The following is a 16735-nucleotide window of genomic DNA, read 5'->3' as shown; positions in this document are numbered from 1 at the left end:
TTACCACTTACTTGTCCCCTAAAACAGTTTAGTCAAGGGCCTGGTTTTAAAGCAGTGATTTAAATAACATTTGGTATAGAAGTTGTCTTATTTTAAAATTGTTTTTCTTTGTAGATTTTTGTGGCCTAAGAACAGTGAAGTATTTATTACCATTTAGATGCCGTATCTGAGATATCTAAGCTAAAGAAATAAACTTATAGTAGGAAAAACTTAGGTTAGTTTTTTATAAAGCTTTAATGGCTGCTATATAATTTTTTAATTAAGTGTTTTGTTAGTATCACAAGATGGAATAGCTGGTTACTTTCTACTTAAATCTGAATTTTATTTTAGGAAATGTGAGGTTTTATGGGGTGAGATTGTTAACATGTTCATTGTGATTTCATATAGAAACTTGCTAGTATTGTGTAATTATGCTGTTTTTGTTTTGTTACCACATTAACATTTAAGAAATGTATTTTTTAATTTACGGTGATATTTTATTTGTATAAATTGGAAACTTTGAAACATTTTTATTTAATGTGATATGTAAGTACAATATAGAAATTTGGAAATAAAAATTTGTCAGTTCCTATGTCAAAAATTTTACTATTACTTGTCTTTGTTTAGTATCCCAATATGCTATCCAAAGAATCTGTCTCGCTAGATCTTCCTAAGTGTGTTTAGAAAGAATTTTGAGCAGGGCTGAGGGAGACAGCTTTTCATGTGAGGTTCCTCCACTTTCTGTGTGGATGCTAGGAGATTGGAGTAAGTAGTGTTGCTCATAGAAACTCTTTCCGTCATATCTACTAATAAAACTTGGAAGAACTATTTTTTCCTATAAAGGAACTGTTGGGTAGGAGAAATTTGCTTGTATTTGCATATTCAGGTGAAGAAGCATCTGTATACATACAGATTTGAATCAGATACAAGGTTTGAATCACTTGCTGGAATTTTGTTTCTCTGTCTTTATTCAACTCTCAGTACTGTAGATACTGAGTTTTTAGGTAGATGACAGAAAGGGATATTTGTCATAGATGTGTGTTCATGACAGACAGATCTTTCTGATTTTTAGACCAGTATACAGGGCCTTAGAAGACCCCGCCAGATTTCTCATCTGGAGTAGATGAGGAGCTGTGCAGAACAGTTATTTGTGCATGGTGTTGTGGTGCTCATAAAATCCTATAAATACATGATGAATGTATTATTCTGGTTCGTGGGAAGACTGTACTTTCACATGCTGACACATATGTTCATGTGTCCTGGGTGTGGCTCCAGCTGTGACAGTGAAGCCTTTAAAGGGGTCATTGGCTAATGCAGAGCAGTGGTTTGTAAATGTTTTACTCAAAATAAATAGTAGATTAAAAGGGCAGTGGATTTAAAATAGTACACACATTTGTGAGTTGCATGGTATGTTTAAGGTTGGACAGCAAAGACTTGGAGGATTTCACAATCTGGGAATCACCCAATTTTAGAGAAAGTAAAAAGAATTCAATTCTTGAATTTTTAGATCAGATTTACTGTTATAAAGAAAAATGGTGTGTTTGTCTCTCTCTCTCTCTCTCTCTCTCTCTCTCTCTCTCTCTCTCTCTCTCTGTGTCTGTGTCTGTGTGTGACAAGAGAGTCACTTGTGTGCATTGTCTGTGGCGTCCAGAAGATAGCAGATAACCTGGAACAGAAGTTATAGGTGATTATGATTGTGAGCTGTCCAGAGTGTGTGTAGGAATGGAACTCAGACCCCTAGAGGAGCAGGAAGTGCTCTTAATCACTGAATTAATTTCTCTACATCTCAAACTTTAAGGGATAATTTAAGACAATTAGTGAAATATTGTTTTATATTGGTGTTTTTGAGTCACTAATTCTTTTTTTTTTTTTTTTTTTTTTACTTTTTTGGTTTTTTCGAGACAGGGTTTCTCTGTAGCTTTGGAGCCTGTCCTGGAACTCCCTTTATAGACCAGGCTGGCCTCGAACTCACAGAGATCCGCCTGCCTCTGCCTCCCGAGTGCTGGGATTAAAGGCGTGCGCCACCAACGCCCGGCTTGAGTCACTAATTCTAAGGTTTGTAGTTTTGAAACAGTTATATCGATTTTGGATTTTGCATGCATCATTTTAGCTGTTTATGGAATATGTCTTGTCTAACTTATTTATTAAAATTAATTAGAGCATATATTCTACTTCAGCAGTTAATAGAACTTGAACCATCTCCAGTTTAATTGATTAATTAATGGGTACTGGGAGAAATAAGGTAACAAATGCCTTCAAATTAAACATTTATTTTCTTTCATTTAGGCTGTGCAAGAACAATGTATTACTCCCATTTTTGGGAGTTGAATAGCTGCTGTCAAGTAGAACCAGTTGTCTTTACTCTGTCCTCTTTTGTGCTATTTCAATCTTAAAATGTGGAATTATTTTACTTTTGGAATAGGTAAAAGGCATTCAAGATTTTAAAATTATTTCATTTACTCTAAATGTGTGCTAATTTGGTGGATATAAAGTGCTTACACTCATAATGAAATCCTCACTTCACATTTCCTGACCACATGGCCTTCCCTTAGTCATTTGTTTTGATGGGCAAAATGAGAGCTGTTCTGCTTACCTCAGAATGATGATGAGTACATCCAGTAAACACCATGAGCACGGTCCTGCTAGATGCTGGTGTAAGGTCCATCACCAGTCCTTAAGGGCATTTGCTTTCAAGAGCAAAAGTAGACAAAATATGAACATTGTGATGGAGGTAATTAGACCGTGAAGATCCGTAGGATCCAGCGTCAGTGTGGGCTAGTGAGAGGATTGGTGGTAGAATGGCCCTACCGAAAAGAGCATTAAGTTAGGTTTAGAAGATGGAGAGAGGGCCTGAGGAAGGAGAAGGAGACGTTCCACTTAGAGCAAACAACCTCTCCGTCCTATCTCATTCTGTCTGTGTCTAGTGGACTCTTCAGTTTCAAGAATAAAGGATATTGTTAAAAATTCTTTACTCACCTCAAAATCTTATTTTATTTATTTGTATGTTCATTTTGGTAGTGGAGATTGAACCCCAGCTTCATGCTTGGTAGACAGCTATATCCCCAGTCCAGACCTCCAAATCTTGACTTTCTGTCATTTGAAGGTTGGGGACAGTAGAATGTCTCTTTGAGCTTTTTAATAACCACAAAAAGAATTAGTAGGGAATAACTCCCAATTTTAACTGTATATACTTTATAGATGGTAAGTACTAAATCAGGAGATTCTGAAATCTCATTCAGTGCAGTTGACTTGGATTTGCTGGTGTAAGCTTCCCTGGCATCACAGTTATGAACAGATGTGTTTTCCATGGTGCTTCCTGGATATATAGACAACCTAGCTCCATGAAGCTCTGTCGGTGCTAACTCTAGCTACCCTGTCTGCCCTCTTCTGACATCTTACTGTTGGGCACCCAACAGAAGTGCTTTGTAAAATGAAAATGTGATTGAGATAAAAGATAATATTTATCCTGGAGTTTAGCTGCCAGTAATTATGGAAATTATTAAAAATAAAAGTTTTTAAAGTTTTGAATAAAAGTTTTTGAAGTATAAAATGCAGTCTTCCACAAGGTTTATATAGATATTTCTTGATATAATAAAAGAAAACTGGATTTTGTAATTTAACTTTCATTTACATTCATTTAAGTATGGAAAGAAAGATTCCAGTTCTGAATGCTTTGTTGGTTTGCACTGACTGTTCTAGAGTCAGAGAACCATGATCTGTCCTGTGGAATAACCGAATTGTGTGTCAGTGCAGATGTGTTAGCTCAAATCTTTTTATTTCATTTTGTTTTGTTCAAAACAAGGTTTCTCTGTGTAACAGCTCTGTCTGTTCCAGAACTTGCTCTGTAGACCAGCTGACCTCAAACTCGCAGAGATCCTCCTGCCTTTGCCTCCTGAGAGGTGGGATTAAAGGCTGTGTACCGCCACTGCCCGACTGGATTATTTTATTTTATAAGAAATCTGCAGGTACTGTTCTTGCAAAGACTTCAGTTACATCATCAAGGACACTCTAGAATGACCAGTCCTTTAAATTCAGTTTTGTCATAGCTCCACAGACCTGGCACATACCACACAGAACAATGTCCAAGATGGAATAAAAATAATATCCCATGTAGGGTAGTAACAACTTATCTAGAACCTTCAGTCGAACATTTTATGTAGTTGTATCAAGCACTGGGATGTTGCAGAATATTTGTTTACATGCTGTAAAAATATGTCTCTGCCTAAAGCATGTTCTGATTCATTTACTAAAGAGCTAAATGGCCAATAGCTAGGTGGGAGAGAATAGATGGGATTTCCAGACAGAGAGAAAAAAACTGGGAGGAGCAATCTAGGCACATGGATATCTCCTGCAGACTCAGAGCAAGTCATATGTGCTGTACTAGGAAGAGGTAACCGAGGCAAGTGACAGAACATAGATTTTTTAAAAAAAAAAAAATGGGTTAATTAAGTTATAAGAGCTAGTTGGGGAAAAACCTAAGTTAAGGCCAAAATGAATAATGAATTATTACTGATTATTTTTTTTCATAATGAACCCTGAGTCTCCAGCTGTTGGTGCAAAGAGAGTCCCACAAGCAAGCTTGCTACACTGGGGCACTTGTGCATATCCATACTGTCACTCAACATGGAGGGCAAGGGTACTAGGGTTGACTTGACTTGAGAGACATGACTTCTCAGATGGATAGAACCTAGATTGGTTTCTCTTATCTACTTGATTTCCAAGTAGGGAGCTAGCAGCATGCATCATAATTGGACATGTTAAACATGGGGTTTGTTGTTGTGTGTTCAAAAGGTTGTGAATTGTATTAAAATGCTTAGTGATGGGTAAGACATTTAGAATAAAACTGTTCTAGCTGGGCGGTGGTTGCGCATGTCTTTAATCCCAGCACTTGGGAGACAGAGGCGGCTGATCTCTGTGAGTTCAGGGACAGTCAGAGCTGTTACACAGAGACCCTGTCTTGAAAAACCAAACCAAACCAAATCAAAACAAAACAAAAAACCTGTTCTTTGAATAAGTCCTCGAAAGTTCTGTGAGTTTTAGTCCCACCTTTACTACAATGGGAGGAGTAGCAGAACCTATAGGATGTCTGTGATAACTGCCTGCCTCTTTATGAAGAAGAGCTGTTGAACCTCACTGAGCTGCTGTGCATGGGAGATCAGATTGGTTATGGTGGTGCACATGATAAGAGACCACAGGGCTAGGGAGTTACCTAAGGAAGAAAGGAAGGATTTCTTTGGACCCTCGGTTTCAAATCCCAATCAGCTGGCTCCATTAGTTCTGAGCCTGTGGTGGTAGGATAACCTGGTGGAAGGGTTTGGGTAGGACAGTCAGGAAGCAAAGGAACCTCTGAAACCTTGTAAATCTGTATCATTTTGCAGGGCTCTAAGACCAGCATCTTCTGCGTAATACCTAGGTCTACTGTTAGCTCAGTCAGTAGCCAAGCCACCTGCGCCACAACTATCAGTGGGCTTTTGAGTGCTACTTCCCTAGGTGACTGCTCCTTTGTTCTCTTTCTTTACCCTTGTGCTTGGGGTGCAGAGGACCCAACCAATCCTTCAGTGCCTCACAGTCTTCGCTGCTGTCCTGTTGCAGTCTTGTCTCTTTTGTGGGCTCATCTCTTCAGCTATCTTACCTTCTTTGTTTGCTCCGGCTTTTCTAGCCAGACCGCAGCTTTTCAGTGAACACTCTTGTGTTCTGCTTTTGGTCTCAGTTCTCAATATAAACCTGACTAAAATCAGCTCGTCATCCAGACTCTCCTGACGGCAGCCCTGTGATACTCTTAACCTTCATCAGATAATCTGACATCACCCTTTTGCTCACCTTCCCCTCCCACAGGGTCTGAAGTCATACACAGAATGGTAGCAGATTGTTTGCCACAGTGTGTCATGTATGGCTCCAGTCCTGTTCGTTAGATTTTGGAGTGCAGAGTAAAAAGACAGAAGGCAGAAAGAGACCAGAGTCTGACCTCAACAAATGAGTCTGTTTATTTCACACAGTGAAGTCAGACACTCTACCTCAGTAATGGGGGTCTGCAGGGGCGAAAACTAGTGGGAACCTTTAATAGCAGTGACTGTCAACCTGTGGGTTGTGACCCCTTTGAGGTCACAGGGCTTCCCTAAGACCATCGGAAAACACACACACACACACACACACATATTTACATTATAATTCATAGCAGTAGCAAAAATACAGTTATAGCAGTTAACTATGTGGGGTCACCACAACATGAGGGACTGTATTAAAGGGTCGTAGCATTAGGAAGGCTAAGAAGCACTGCTTTATAGGGACAGGTGAGGGTCTTAGAAATGAGGAAGTTGGTACAGCTGTGGGGATCTGCAGTCTCTTCCTGGAATTGCTCAGGCGAGACAGATTATTTTGAAAGAAAGATGGTCCCAGCAAACCCTTTCTGGGTTGTGGCAGACAGTTGAGCAGGGTTAGCTGTAATCTCATAGGAATCCTGTTTTTACAGCCCAGACACTCTATCACAGTTCCTGATAGAATCCTGTTCCCATCTGAAATCTATGGAATGTTGGTCTTCAGGCTCATAATAGAATCACCTAATAAGCTCTGCTAGTTACATAGCTTGAAGCTTTTCCAAGCCTGTTTCTCCAATCTTACAAATGTGTCCCACGAATGAGTTAGAGAAGCTTCTGAGCCACATTGCTGTGCAACCACAGTGGCCATGTGCGTGTGTGTGTGTGTGTGTTGGTTTCACATCACTGATCAGATAAAGATCTGGTCACAACATAGGGAACAAGGGTGTATCTGGACTCAGGGTTCCTGGGCCTGTGCTGGGACAGAACATTATGGTAAAAAACAAACAAACAAACAAAAAACCTCATCTCATGGCAACCAGGAAGCATAGAGACTGAAAGAGACCAAGTCTTTACAGTCATCTACCATAGTGCTTCCTGTACCAGGTCCAACTTCCTGGTTTCCATCACCTTCCTAAGGTGCCATTAGATTGTCACTCCATAGACAGATGAAGACCTCATGATCCAGTCTCTTCCCCAAACTCTGAACTGGTAGTCACACCTTTAACACAAACTTTTAGGTGGCAGTTCTAATTGAAAACAGAACATGGGCATGTAGTGTGTGGTTGGGGATGTTCCTTGAACTGTGATGTGATAATGACCTCAATACCCAGTTTTGTTGCCTCATAAGCTGTTATGTTTGTCCTGTATCACACTTTGCAGCCACTAACAGCTGTATTTTCAGCATCGTGTAACTTGTCATCTATTCATTGATTGACACTGAACTGTTTCTATTGTGTTTACTTTTTTTTGTTTTGTTTTTTGTTTTGTTTTTTGGTTTTTCGAGACAGGGTTTCTCTGTAGCTTTGGTGCCCGTCCCGGAACTAGCTCTTGTAGACCAGGCTGGCCTCGAACTCCCAGAGAGCCGCCTGCCTCTGTCTCCCGAGTGCTGGGATTAAAGACGCGCACCACCACCACCCGGCTGTGTTTACTTTGTGTATGCTCGTATTACTTGTTCTCAATAGCTGGGTGATTTTTCCCTCTTCCAGGGCAGTAACTTTTTTATTCAATTACTTGTTTCCTGAGCATTTACATGTTACAGTGTGGCAAGTAGGTAGGTGTCCCTAATTTTGCTGGGGTTGTTCTTGCTGCTCTTTGTAGGCGAACATAATGTAATGGGGTGGCTGGGGTTAAGGGCATATGTTTGCAGGCTAACGCATTATATATCTCCCTGAGGAGTCACTACTGTGTTCTCATTTCTCCATTACTGTCTGTCACTTTTGTTCTGCTCCACAATTGCTCTATTTACTTCTTTAAATGGAAAATATTAAAAGACAAATATATTCACGTTTTTAGGCTTCATTTCTTAAATATTCAGATTGCAGTGAGCACCTACAAGTCTAGCCCGTTCATAGTCCTTGACCTAGTTAGCCCTGGCTAGCGGTTCCTAGCACTGATTATTTCTTTGAATTATAAGATGTTATGGAATGGTAGCCTATCCAGATCACTATGGTTTGAATCTGAGATGGCTCCCAAAGATTCATACATTTGTTGCCATCCTAAAATCTCTGGCTTAATCAACAAATTGATCCCTTGATGGATTTGAAATCTGATGAGACTTTTGAGAAGTCAGGCATATTGTGGGAAGTGGATCACTGGGCATGCTCTGGAAAAGTGGACCTTGTTCTTGGCCCCATTCTGCCTCTACTCTCTGGCAACCAGGGGGTAAGCAGGTCTATTCCACTCTTCCCTTCCCATCATGCTTTGCATTACCACAGACCCAGAAAAGTGGAGCCAGATGAACATGGACTCAGACCATGAGCCAAATAGTCTTCTTTAAAGTGTTTCTGTTGCATATCTGTGAGGGCGATGAAAGAACTGACTACTGTGTGGCTCCAGTTACCTGTTTTAGAGGATTTAGCAACCAAAAGTATTTGGAAACATTTTCCTTGTTGCAAATGCAATGGGTTCTAAGTACACATGAATAATAGTTGCATAGTGATAATAAAAATAACAACTCTGTGGCATTGATGGTATACAAGATGACACAGCACATAAGTCCAAAACTTGCATAAGACAAGCCTAAGACCTGTGTATATTAGTTACTTTTCCATTGCTGTGCAGAAACCATGACCAAGGCAGTTTATAGAGTGTTACCGTCCATGACCATCATAGCAAGGAGCATGGCGGCATACATGATGCTGGAGCAGGAGCTCAGAGCTTGCTTACATCCTTATGTCTGCAAGTAGGAGGCAGAGAGAGTCAGCTGGGAATGGTGTGGGTTTTTGAAACCTCAAAGCCCTCCCCTAGAGAAACACCTCCTCCAATAAGGCCATGCCTACTAATCCTTCTCAAGCAGTTACACTAATGGGGAACCGAGCATTCAAATATAGGAGCCTATGGGGGGCATTCTCATTCAAACCACCACAGTCTGTGTGTTTGGAAATAGAAGTGTGTGAGGTAGGGCAGTTTATAGCGTATGACCCACCTGAAAGCTCAGTTTGTGCTTGACTCCAGCCAGTAGTGCAGCTCTTCTGTTCCCTGGTGAGACAGCAGAGACAAATAGAAATTTAGAATTCTCTCAGCTTCTTTCTGTAGTGCTAGCCTTCGAACCCAGGGCCTCACTCTTGCTAAGCAAGGGTGTACACCAAGTAGTATCCCAGCCTTTTAATGCATGGATAAACTTTTCTCTCCCGATACTTCCTTTCTCCCCTGCCCTTTTCTTTCCTCTCCTTCTGGTTTGTTTGTTTGTTTTAATTCTTTCTTTACAAAATTGTCAGTCCAATAAAATCATCTTTAGGTTTCACTCAGATAGACTGGCGAATTCATTATCTATTCTAGCAAGTTTTTTTTTTTTCTATTTAAAGGGACTTTTGTTTTTCGAGACAGGGTTTCTCTGTAGCTTTGGTGCCTGTCCTGGAACTAGCTCTTGTAGACCAGGCTGGCCTTCTCACACAGATCCACTGCCTCTGCCTCTCAAGTGCTGGAATTAAAGGCGTGCGCCACCACTGCCCAGCTTTAAAAGGACCTTTTTTTCTTTGCTCTTTCTTTCTTTCTTTCTTTCTTTCTTTCTTTCTTTCTTTCTTCTTTCTTTCTTTTTTTCTTTCTTTCTTGTTTTGTTTTATTTTTTGAGACAGGGTTTCTCTGTAGCTTTTGGAGCCTGATAGACTAGGCTGGCCTCGAACTCACAGAGATCCACCTGTCACTACCTCCTGAGTGCTGGGATTAAAGGCGTGCTCCACCACCATCCGGACTAAAAGGACCTTTAAAGACAATTATTTGTAGTGATTTTATGATACTTTTATTTTGAAATTATACTCTCAATAAGTAAATATTTCATTTTAATATTGAAAATTGTTATTAAAGTAATTTTTAAATTATTTCTTTTGTATTTTGAGATTGTACTTATATCATTTTCTCCTTCCCTTTCCTCCCTCCAAATCTGCCCATGTCCCTTCCTTGTTAATTTTCAAATTTACAGTCCCTTCTTTCATTAATTGTTGTTACATATATTCCTAAATACATAAATGCAATCTGCTCAGTCTATATAATGTCACTAGTTGTGTGTGTTTTCAGGGCTGACCATTTTGTATTGGACAAGCAATTGGTTGTCTTCCCTGGGAAGACATTTTCCCACTCTCGGTGCTCCTTAGTGCAGTCCTTTGTGGAGGGTCGGGGCCTTGTTGGTGTTCCGACATTTACTTTGGCATGTCTGTCATTACAGTTCTTACTCAGCTCAGGTTTAGGCAGTCATGCTGGTGAAACTTTATGTTGTAACTTTTGACACAATTTCACAACAAACTCCCTGGTCCTCTGCCTCTTACACTCTCTCTCTGTCCCATCTCCCTCAATGTTCCCTGAACTTTAGTTGTCAGACTTATGTTAGAGACTTATCCATTGGGACCAGGCTTCACAGTTCTGCTTGTAGACTGGTTGTGGTTTTATGTAATGGACTCTGTCTATGGCAAAGAAAAGTTTCCTTAATGAGGGTGAGGGCTATCCCTATCTGCGTATAAAGACAAATATTTAGTATAGTCAAGGTTTGTGGTGCTTTAGTGGTTGTAGGTTCTCCTCCAAGTTCCGTGGCTGCACTACACTGAGTTAGGTATGATTCCAGTACCACACAAGTCCCCTCTTGTTGATAGGGTCTTAAATCTAATTAGAAAGAAGGTTGCTGCTGAGGCATGTGTGCCGCTACTGTACCTATGGGGTTATTGGATTGTCCATAGCTGGGAGGACTGTCGGATTGTCCATAGCTAGGAGGACTGTTGCTTGCTTCCCTCTATTGCGTGGCACCGTCTGGTGTCCGGAAAGCTAGTCCTTGAGGAGGCAGGGTCAGTTCCAGCTCAAGAAGCTTTTAGGCTTGTGTCTGAAGTACATGGTGTCTTCAGCAGTAGGGGGCTTACCTCTCACCTCTGGGAGCATCAACAAGAGAAACAGCAATAGCATCAGGTCTAAATTGCAAGTAAAAGACCATTTCTGTGCGTTCTTTTCTTTTGCTCCATTCTTGGACTTGGTTGATCAGGGCTTGGAGCTTTTCCTGAAGCTCATTCTGGGGTCACAAATTGCTTCCTTTGGGGTGGGAGAGTTGTTATGATGCAGTTTACTTAGTCACAGTTTAGTCATTCAGAGTGTCCAGTGACTCCTGTCACTCACAGATGGGGCAGATGGTATCATAATTAGAGCATCTTTATCATGTCAGAAATATGTCCTAGGCTACTACAGATTTGCTTCTCTCTCTCTCTCTCTCTCTCTCTCTCTCTCTCTCTCTGTCTCTCTGTCTCTCTCTCTCTGTCTCTCTCTCTCTCTCTCTCTCTCTCTCTCTCTCTCTCTCTCTCTCTCTCTCTCTCTCTCTCTTCTCTCTCTCTCTCTCTCTGGTTTTTCCAGACAGAGATCCTCTGTATCTTAGACTTTCCTGGAGCTCACTCCAGGAAAGGATGCTTTTTGGTGAGGGTCAAGAGATATACTAATATCTAGGCGTGATATCATTACGAATCAGTTTGTTATTATATCCATTTAGCAGAATAATTGTGATAGATTCTCTCCTATTTTACTCCTTTTTATTGCTGAGTAATAGTCCAATGAATGGATATATCACATTCTGTTTGTCCATGAAGTGTAATTTTGAGTTCCCATGTTTTGTCTGATGCACATAAACCGTTGTCAACATTTGTAGACATAGGTTTCATGTGGACTTCTCTTTCAGTTTTTCTAGGGATATATCTAGGAGTAGCACTGAGATGAATTATAATTTTGGTTTGCTTAATATTTTGAGGAATAGCCAACTTCAAAACGACTGTATCCGTTTTCATTTCTATCAGCATTGTTTAATGCTTTCTGCTTTTCTGCACGTCTTTCCAAATACTTGACATTTATGATCTGACTGATGATAGACATCTGTTGTGCAGTGTTATTTCATTCCTGATGGATAGGGTTGAGTAGCTTCTCATGTGCTTACTACACATGCATGTCATCTTAAAGAAGTGCTTATGTAGGTCCTTTGCCAATATTTTAAAAGATTTTTTAGTTGAACTTACTTACTTTTGGTTTTTAGAGACAGGGTTTCTCTGTGTAGCCTTGGCTGTCCTGGAACTCTATCTTTAGACCAGACTGGCCTCGAACTCACAGAGATCTGCCTGCTTCTGCTTCCTTAAGTGGGGATTAATGTTGTACACCACCACCATCCTACCAAAAGCTTATTTTATGTATGACTTTTTGTCGTAAGTAAACCACATGTATGTGTGATACTTGTGATATTTGTGGAGGTAGAAGAGGGTGTCAGATGCTCTGGATTTGTAGTTTCAGGCAGGTGCTCAGGATTGAACCTGGGCTCACTGTAAGAGCCGTTTCTCCAGCCCCTTTAGCCCTTATTACCACTGTTATTTGTACTGACCTGCCACTTGTACACTTGGTTTTGAAATATTAGATATTAGATGGCCATAAATATGTTGAAAATAGTATTTATAATTCTTAAAACTATAAAATTAGGATAATAAATTAAAAAAATTAACAATCAGCGTTTTTAGATGCAAAGTCTGAAGCTCTTGATTTACCTGAAAACTTATTTGTATGAGGAGTATGTTTAAATGTGTTAAATTTGCACTTGTGAGTTTTGTAGAAAAAAATGTGAGTTTCTACAAAGTTTCTCAAACTTGTGGTGAGGGCACCTGTTCTGAAGGAGCCACGCGGACGGATAGTCCTTGCATCTCCATTGTGTTTGCGCTTGAACCATGCTTAGCAGATTTGTTACTACAAGTCCTTCCCAGGACCTTTTACACAAACGTGTTGTCTATCCCTGGAACTTCTGTTCTTCAGTGTATCTGACCACTAGCACAAGTGATTTGGTGGACGATACTAGCAGTGCTGCACTGCATATGTAAATGTCCATTGTGTGTTACACATTATGTTAAAGGTGGTTTGTTATTTGATTATCCCACTAAGGGTTGTCAATCCTTTATACTGCTTACCACCCTCCCTAACAGTAAGCTTTTCTTGCTTATTAGGACCTACATATTGTGAAGCTGCTTTACTCTTTGGAGATAAGATTTGTAAGAGTAATGGAAAGTATTTTCAGTTAATTTTTGCCTTTAAACTGCAGTAGCATTACTTTGAAATTGTTATTTTAAATGATATATTGGAAAGCAACACTTAGAGAATTACACTATTAGGTAGATTCTGTATTACTCCAAAAAAATTAGTGAATGTAACCAAAGAGGAAACTAGTAAGTTTGAAAATTATTAAATATTGTGTTACACTCAATCTTAACTTTTTTAAGTGAAAAAATTAATAAGGATAATTTAAATTTTTAAATAAAAAAAATTGTAAAAAGCTCATACCTTGTTTGTAGGAGGAGAGCCCACTTGTTCATCCCAGCTGCCCGGCTAGCTTAGCCCCAAAATAACCACACAGAAACTGTATTAATTAAATCACTGCTTGGCCCATTAGCTCTAGCTTCTTATTGGCTTACCAGGAAAGATTCCCAGCACCTATCTCATGCGGATTCACGGCGTCTCAGCGCCTTCCTCCTCCCAGCATTCCATTTAGTTTTCCCCACCTACCTACGTTCTGCTCTATTGACAGGCCAAGGCAGTTTCTTTAATCTCCCCCTCCCAAATCACCAGGGCTTCCCTTAAGTTAACTGTACAGGAATTTCATGCTCATTTGCTGTTTGTTTCTTGAGCATCCTTTTGTTGTTGTTGTGTTTTTACAACTTAAAGTAAATGTGCAGTTTTATATTTTGCTTTCACTGACGGTATTCCAGGGTCATAACTATCTACTCCTGTTAGTGTTTTATTGCATTTCTGTCTAGAAATAGCACAGAATGACCCAGGGTAGGTGCTGACTAGGACGCTTCAGTTCCAGAGTAGAATTCATGTTAAAGTCTTAACCTATGCTAGCCTAACTCCACAGGAAACACAGAGTGCAGAGGGTGTTGTTGTATTGCCATGCTTTAAAGACCTGTGAATTTGGTCAGGCATGGTGGCTCATGTCTTTGATCCAGCACTTAGGTGACAAAGGCAGGTAGATCTCTTGAGTTCAAGGCCAGCCTAGTTATACATAGCTGTTTTAGGACAGTCAGAGATATAATCTAGTTAAACTATAAAAATCAAATTATGTTTGGAAATATACTTTAAAATCTCCATTGCCATGTTCTCCATAGGGGTTCCCTCCACTTACAGGTTGGATTAGAATTAAGCAAGTCAGATGGAGGCTTGTTTTTAATGTGGTGAAGCCAGAAAACTTTTTTCTTTGCTGTATGCTTTGGTTGTTTTTCTATTGCTGTGAAGAGACACCATGAACAAGGTAACTTATAAAAGAAAGCATTGAATTGGAGACTTTTTTACAGTTTCAGAGGGTTAGTCCATTGTCATCATGTTGGGGAACATGGCAGTAGGCAGGCATGGTTTTGGAGCAGTAGCTGAGAGCTTACATCTTACTACAAATTAGAGGCAGTGGGGTGGGGGGTAGATAGAGAAAACCTCACAGCCCACCCCGGTGACACACCTCCTCCAACAGCCCACACCTCCTGATCCTTTCCAAAACAGTTCCACCAACTAAGACCAAGCACTCAAATACATGAGCCTCCTTAAGACATTCTCATTCAAACCACCACACTGTACATATGTACTGTTTATAGAGGGATGCTGCTATGTTTTTGATATGTTATTTGTTAGGGTTTCTACTTCTGTGATTAAAAAAAAAAAGCCATTAACCAAAAGCAACTTGAGTAAAGGGTTAATTTTATCTCAAATGTCCTGGTTGGTCATAGTCCATCATGAAGGAAAGTCAGGGCAGGAACTAATGCAGAGGCCTTGGAGGAACACTGCCCACTGGCTTACTCCCATGAGCTTGCTCTACCTGCTTTACTATAGCACCCAGGACCACAGCCCCGGAGTGGGCCCACTCATAGTGGGCTAAGCCCTCCCATATCGGTCACTAAGAGTGTCCTGCAGGGTTGCTCACCACATTTTCTCAGTTGACATTTTCTTCTCTCAGATGACTCTAGCTTGTGCCAAGTTGACATAAAAACTAGTCAGCATAATCTTTTTCTATTAAACTTGATTTAACCTGGTTTTAGGGAGATTGAATTATTTATGGCTAATTGGGTTTTTGTTTTGCATCCTTCCTTATTACCAGAGCCCCCTGCTCTGTACCTTTTCTTGCTTGAACATTATTTGTGCTGGTTTGTGTCCACTAATTGTCTGTGAGAGAACTACCTTTAAATTACCCATTCTAGTTTCTTGTATAAGGAAAGGCCAACATAGAATTAAGTTCCCTGTGAGTAGTAAGCAGGGCTTTTGTTGAAAATAATAAATCTCATCTTTCCTTGAGATTTGATGTTTTTTCCCTAATAAACTAAATGTATACACATTGTATTTTTTTTTTTTTTTTTTTTTTTTTTTTTTTTTTTTGGGTTTTTCGAGACAGGGTTTCTCTGTAGCTTTGGTGCCTGTCCCGGAACTAGCTCTTGTAGACCAGGCTGGCCTCGAACTCCCAGAGATCCTCCTGCCTCTGCCTCCCGAGTGCTGGGATTAAAGGCGTGTGCCACCACCACCCGGCTACACACATTGTATTCTTTAAGGCACATGTGCAAAGTTTTAGAAAACATACCAATAAAACAGCAGTACAGAAGAAGTGTTAGTTCCTAACTCTACATCGCGGGTGCAAAAGTAGGTTTCCTTCTTCCTGTCAGAGTGCTGTGCTTCGTGCATTTACACTCAGCTTCACCCAGAGGACTTGGGGCGCAAGGCTCTTACCTCTGTGACTAAATTAGCTGCCCCTGTCTTGCCTATCCATGTTTGTATTTTTTTTTTTTTTTTTTGGTTTTTCGAGACAGGGTTTCTCTGTGGTTTTGGAGCCTGTCCTGGAACTAGCTCTGTAGACCAGACTGGTCTCGAACTCACAGAGATCCGCCTGCCTCTGCCTCCCAAGTGCTGGGATTAAAGGCGTGCGCCACCCATTTTTAACTATGCTTTCTGTTTACATCGTTTCTTTGTTATCAGTTAGAGAAACAAGCTAATTCTCTAAAACAGTTTTGCTTTGTTTATAGATTGGTCAAAGAAAAAGTGATGTATGAGAAAGAAGCAAAGCAGCAAGAAGAAAAGATTGAAAAAATGAAGGCTGAAGATGGTGAGAACTACGCCATTAAGAAGCAGGTAAGCCGACACTCGGGAACTGCGCACTGATGTGGTCTTTGCCACGGCCCTCAGAGAGGGGCTGTGCTCTGTGGTTTGTGAGGCTGAGGCAGGAGGATCACTGCAAGTCTCTATGGACTATAAACTCTTTCCAGCAGACAGGAAAAATAAAGCTCAACGAAGACAGAAAACAGAGACTTAAGTGAAATGACTGCAGCAGGTCACACAGCACTCAGGTGTTTGAACACAAGCACTCCATTGTTGCTGTCAGCCGTGAACCCTGCGGCTTCTCCCGTTCTGAGGAGTAAATATAAATTAGATAATACAGTAAGTATAATTACATCTTTAAATTCAGAAATAGCTCCCCAATTAATATGGAGACCACCAAAATTAAATAATATTTCTCATAATAGTTAGGAATTTGACACAGACCAGATGTCCATGCAGTGAATGGACATTGGAAGTGTGCTGTATGTACACAGTGGAAGTGTACACATTGGAAGTGTGCTGTATGTACACAGTGGAAGTGTACACATTGGAAGTGTACACATTGGAAGTGTGCTGTATGTACACAGTGGAACAGCGAGTGCCCATCTCAGGTCAGGGAGAAGTCATGACATTTGCAGGAAATGGATGGAGCTGGTAGG

General features: G+C 40.4%; 1 protein-coding gene across 1 annotated transcript in view; it reads left to right on the top strand.

The window, feature by feature from the left end:
* The window catches only part of Tbca (tubulin folding cofactor A), a 60423-nt gene that overhangs the window by 33807 nt on the left and 9881 nt on the right, over window positions 1-16735 (top strand). Inside the window, exon 2 of the mRNA XM_057789869.1 lies at window positions 16004-16109. Within this exon, the coding sequence (XP_057645852.1) occupies window positions 16004-16109 (106 nt within the window). The remainder of the gene's footprint in view (window positions 1-16003; window positions 16110-16735) is intronic.

The sequence above is a fragment of the Chionomys nivalis genome, chromosome 15 (assembly GCF_950005125.1).
Source record: "Chionomys nivalis chromosome 15, mChiNiv1.1, whole genome shotgun sequence".
NCBI classification, from domain to species: Eukaryota; Metazoa; Chordata; class Mammalia; order Rodentia; family Cricetidae; genus Chionomys; species Chionomys nivalis.
This window is presented reverse-complemented; position numbering and strand designations above follow the sequence as displayed.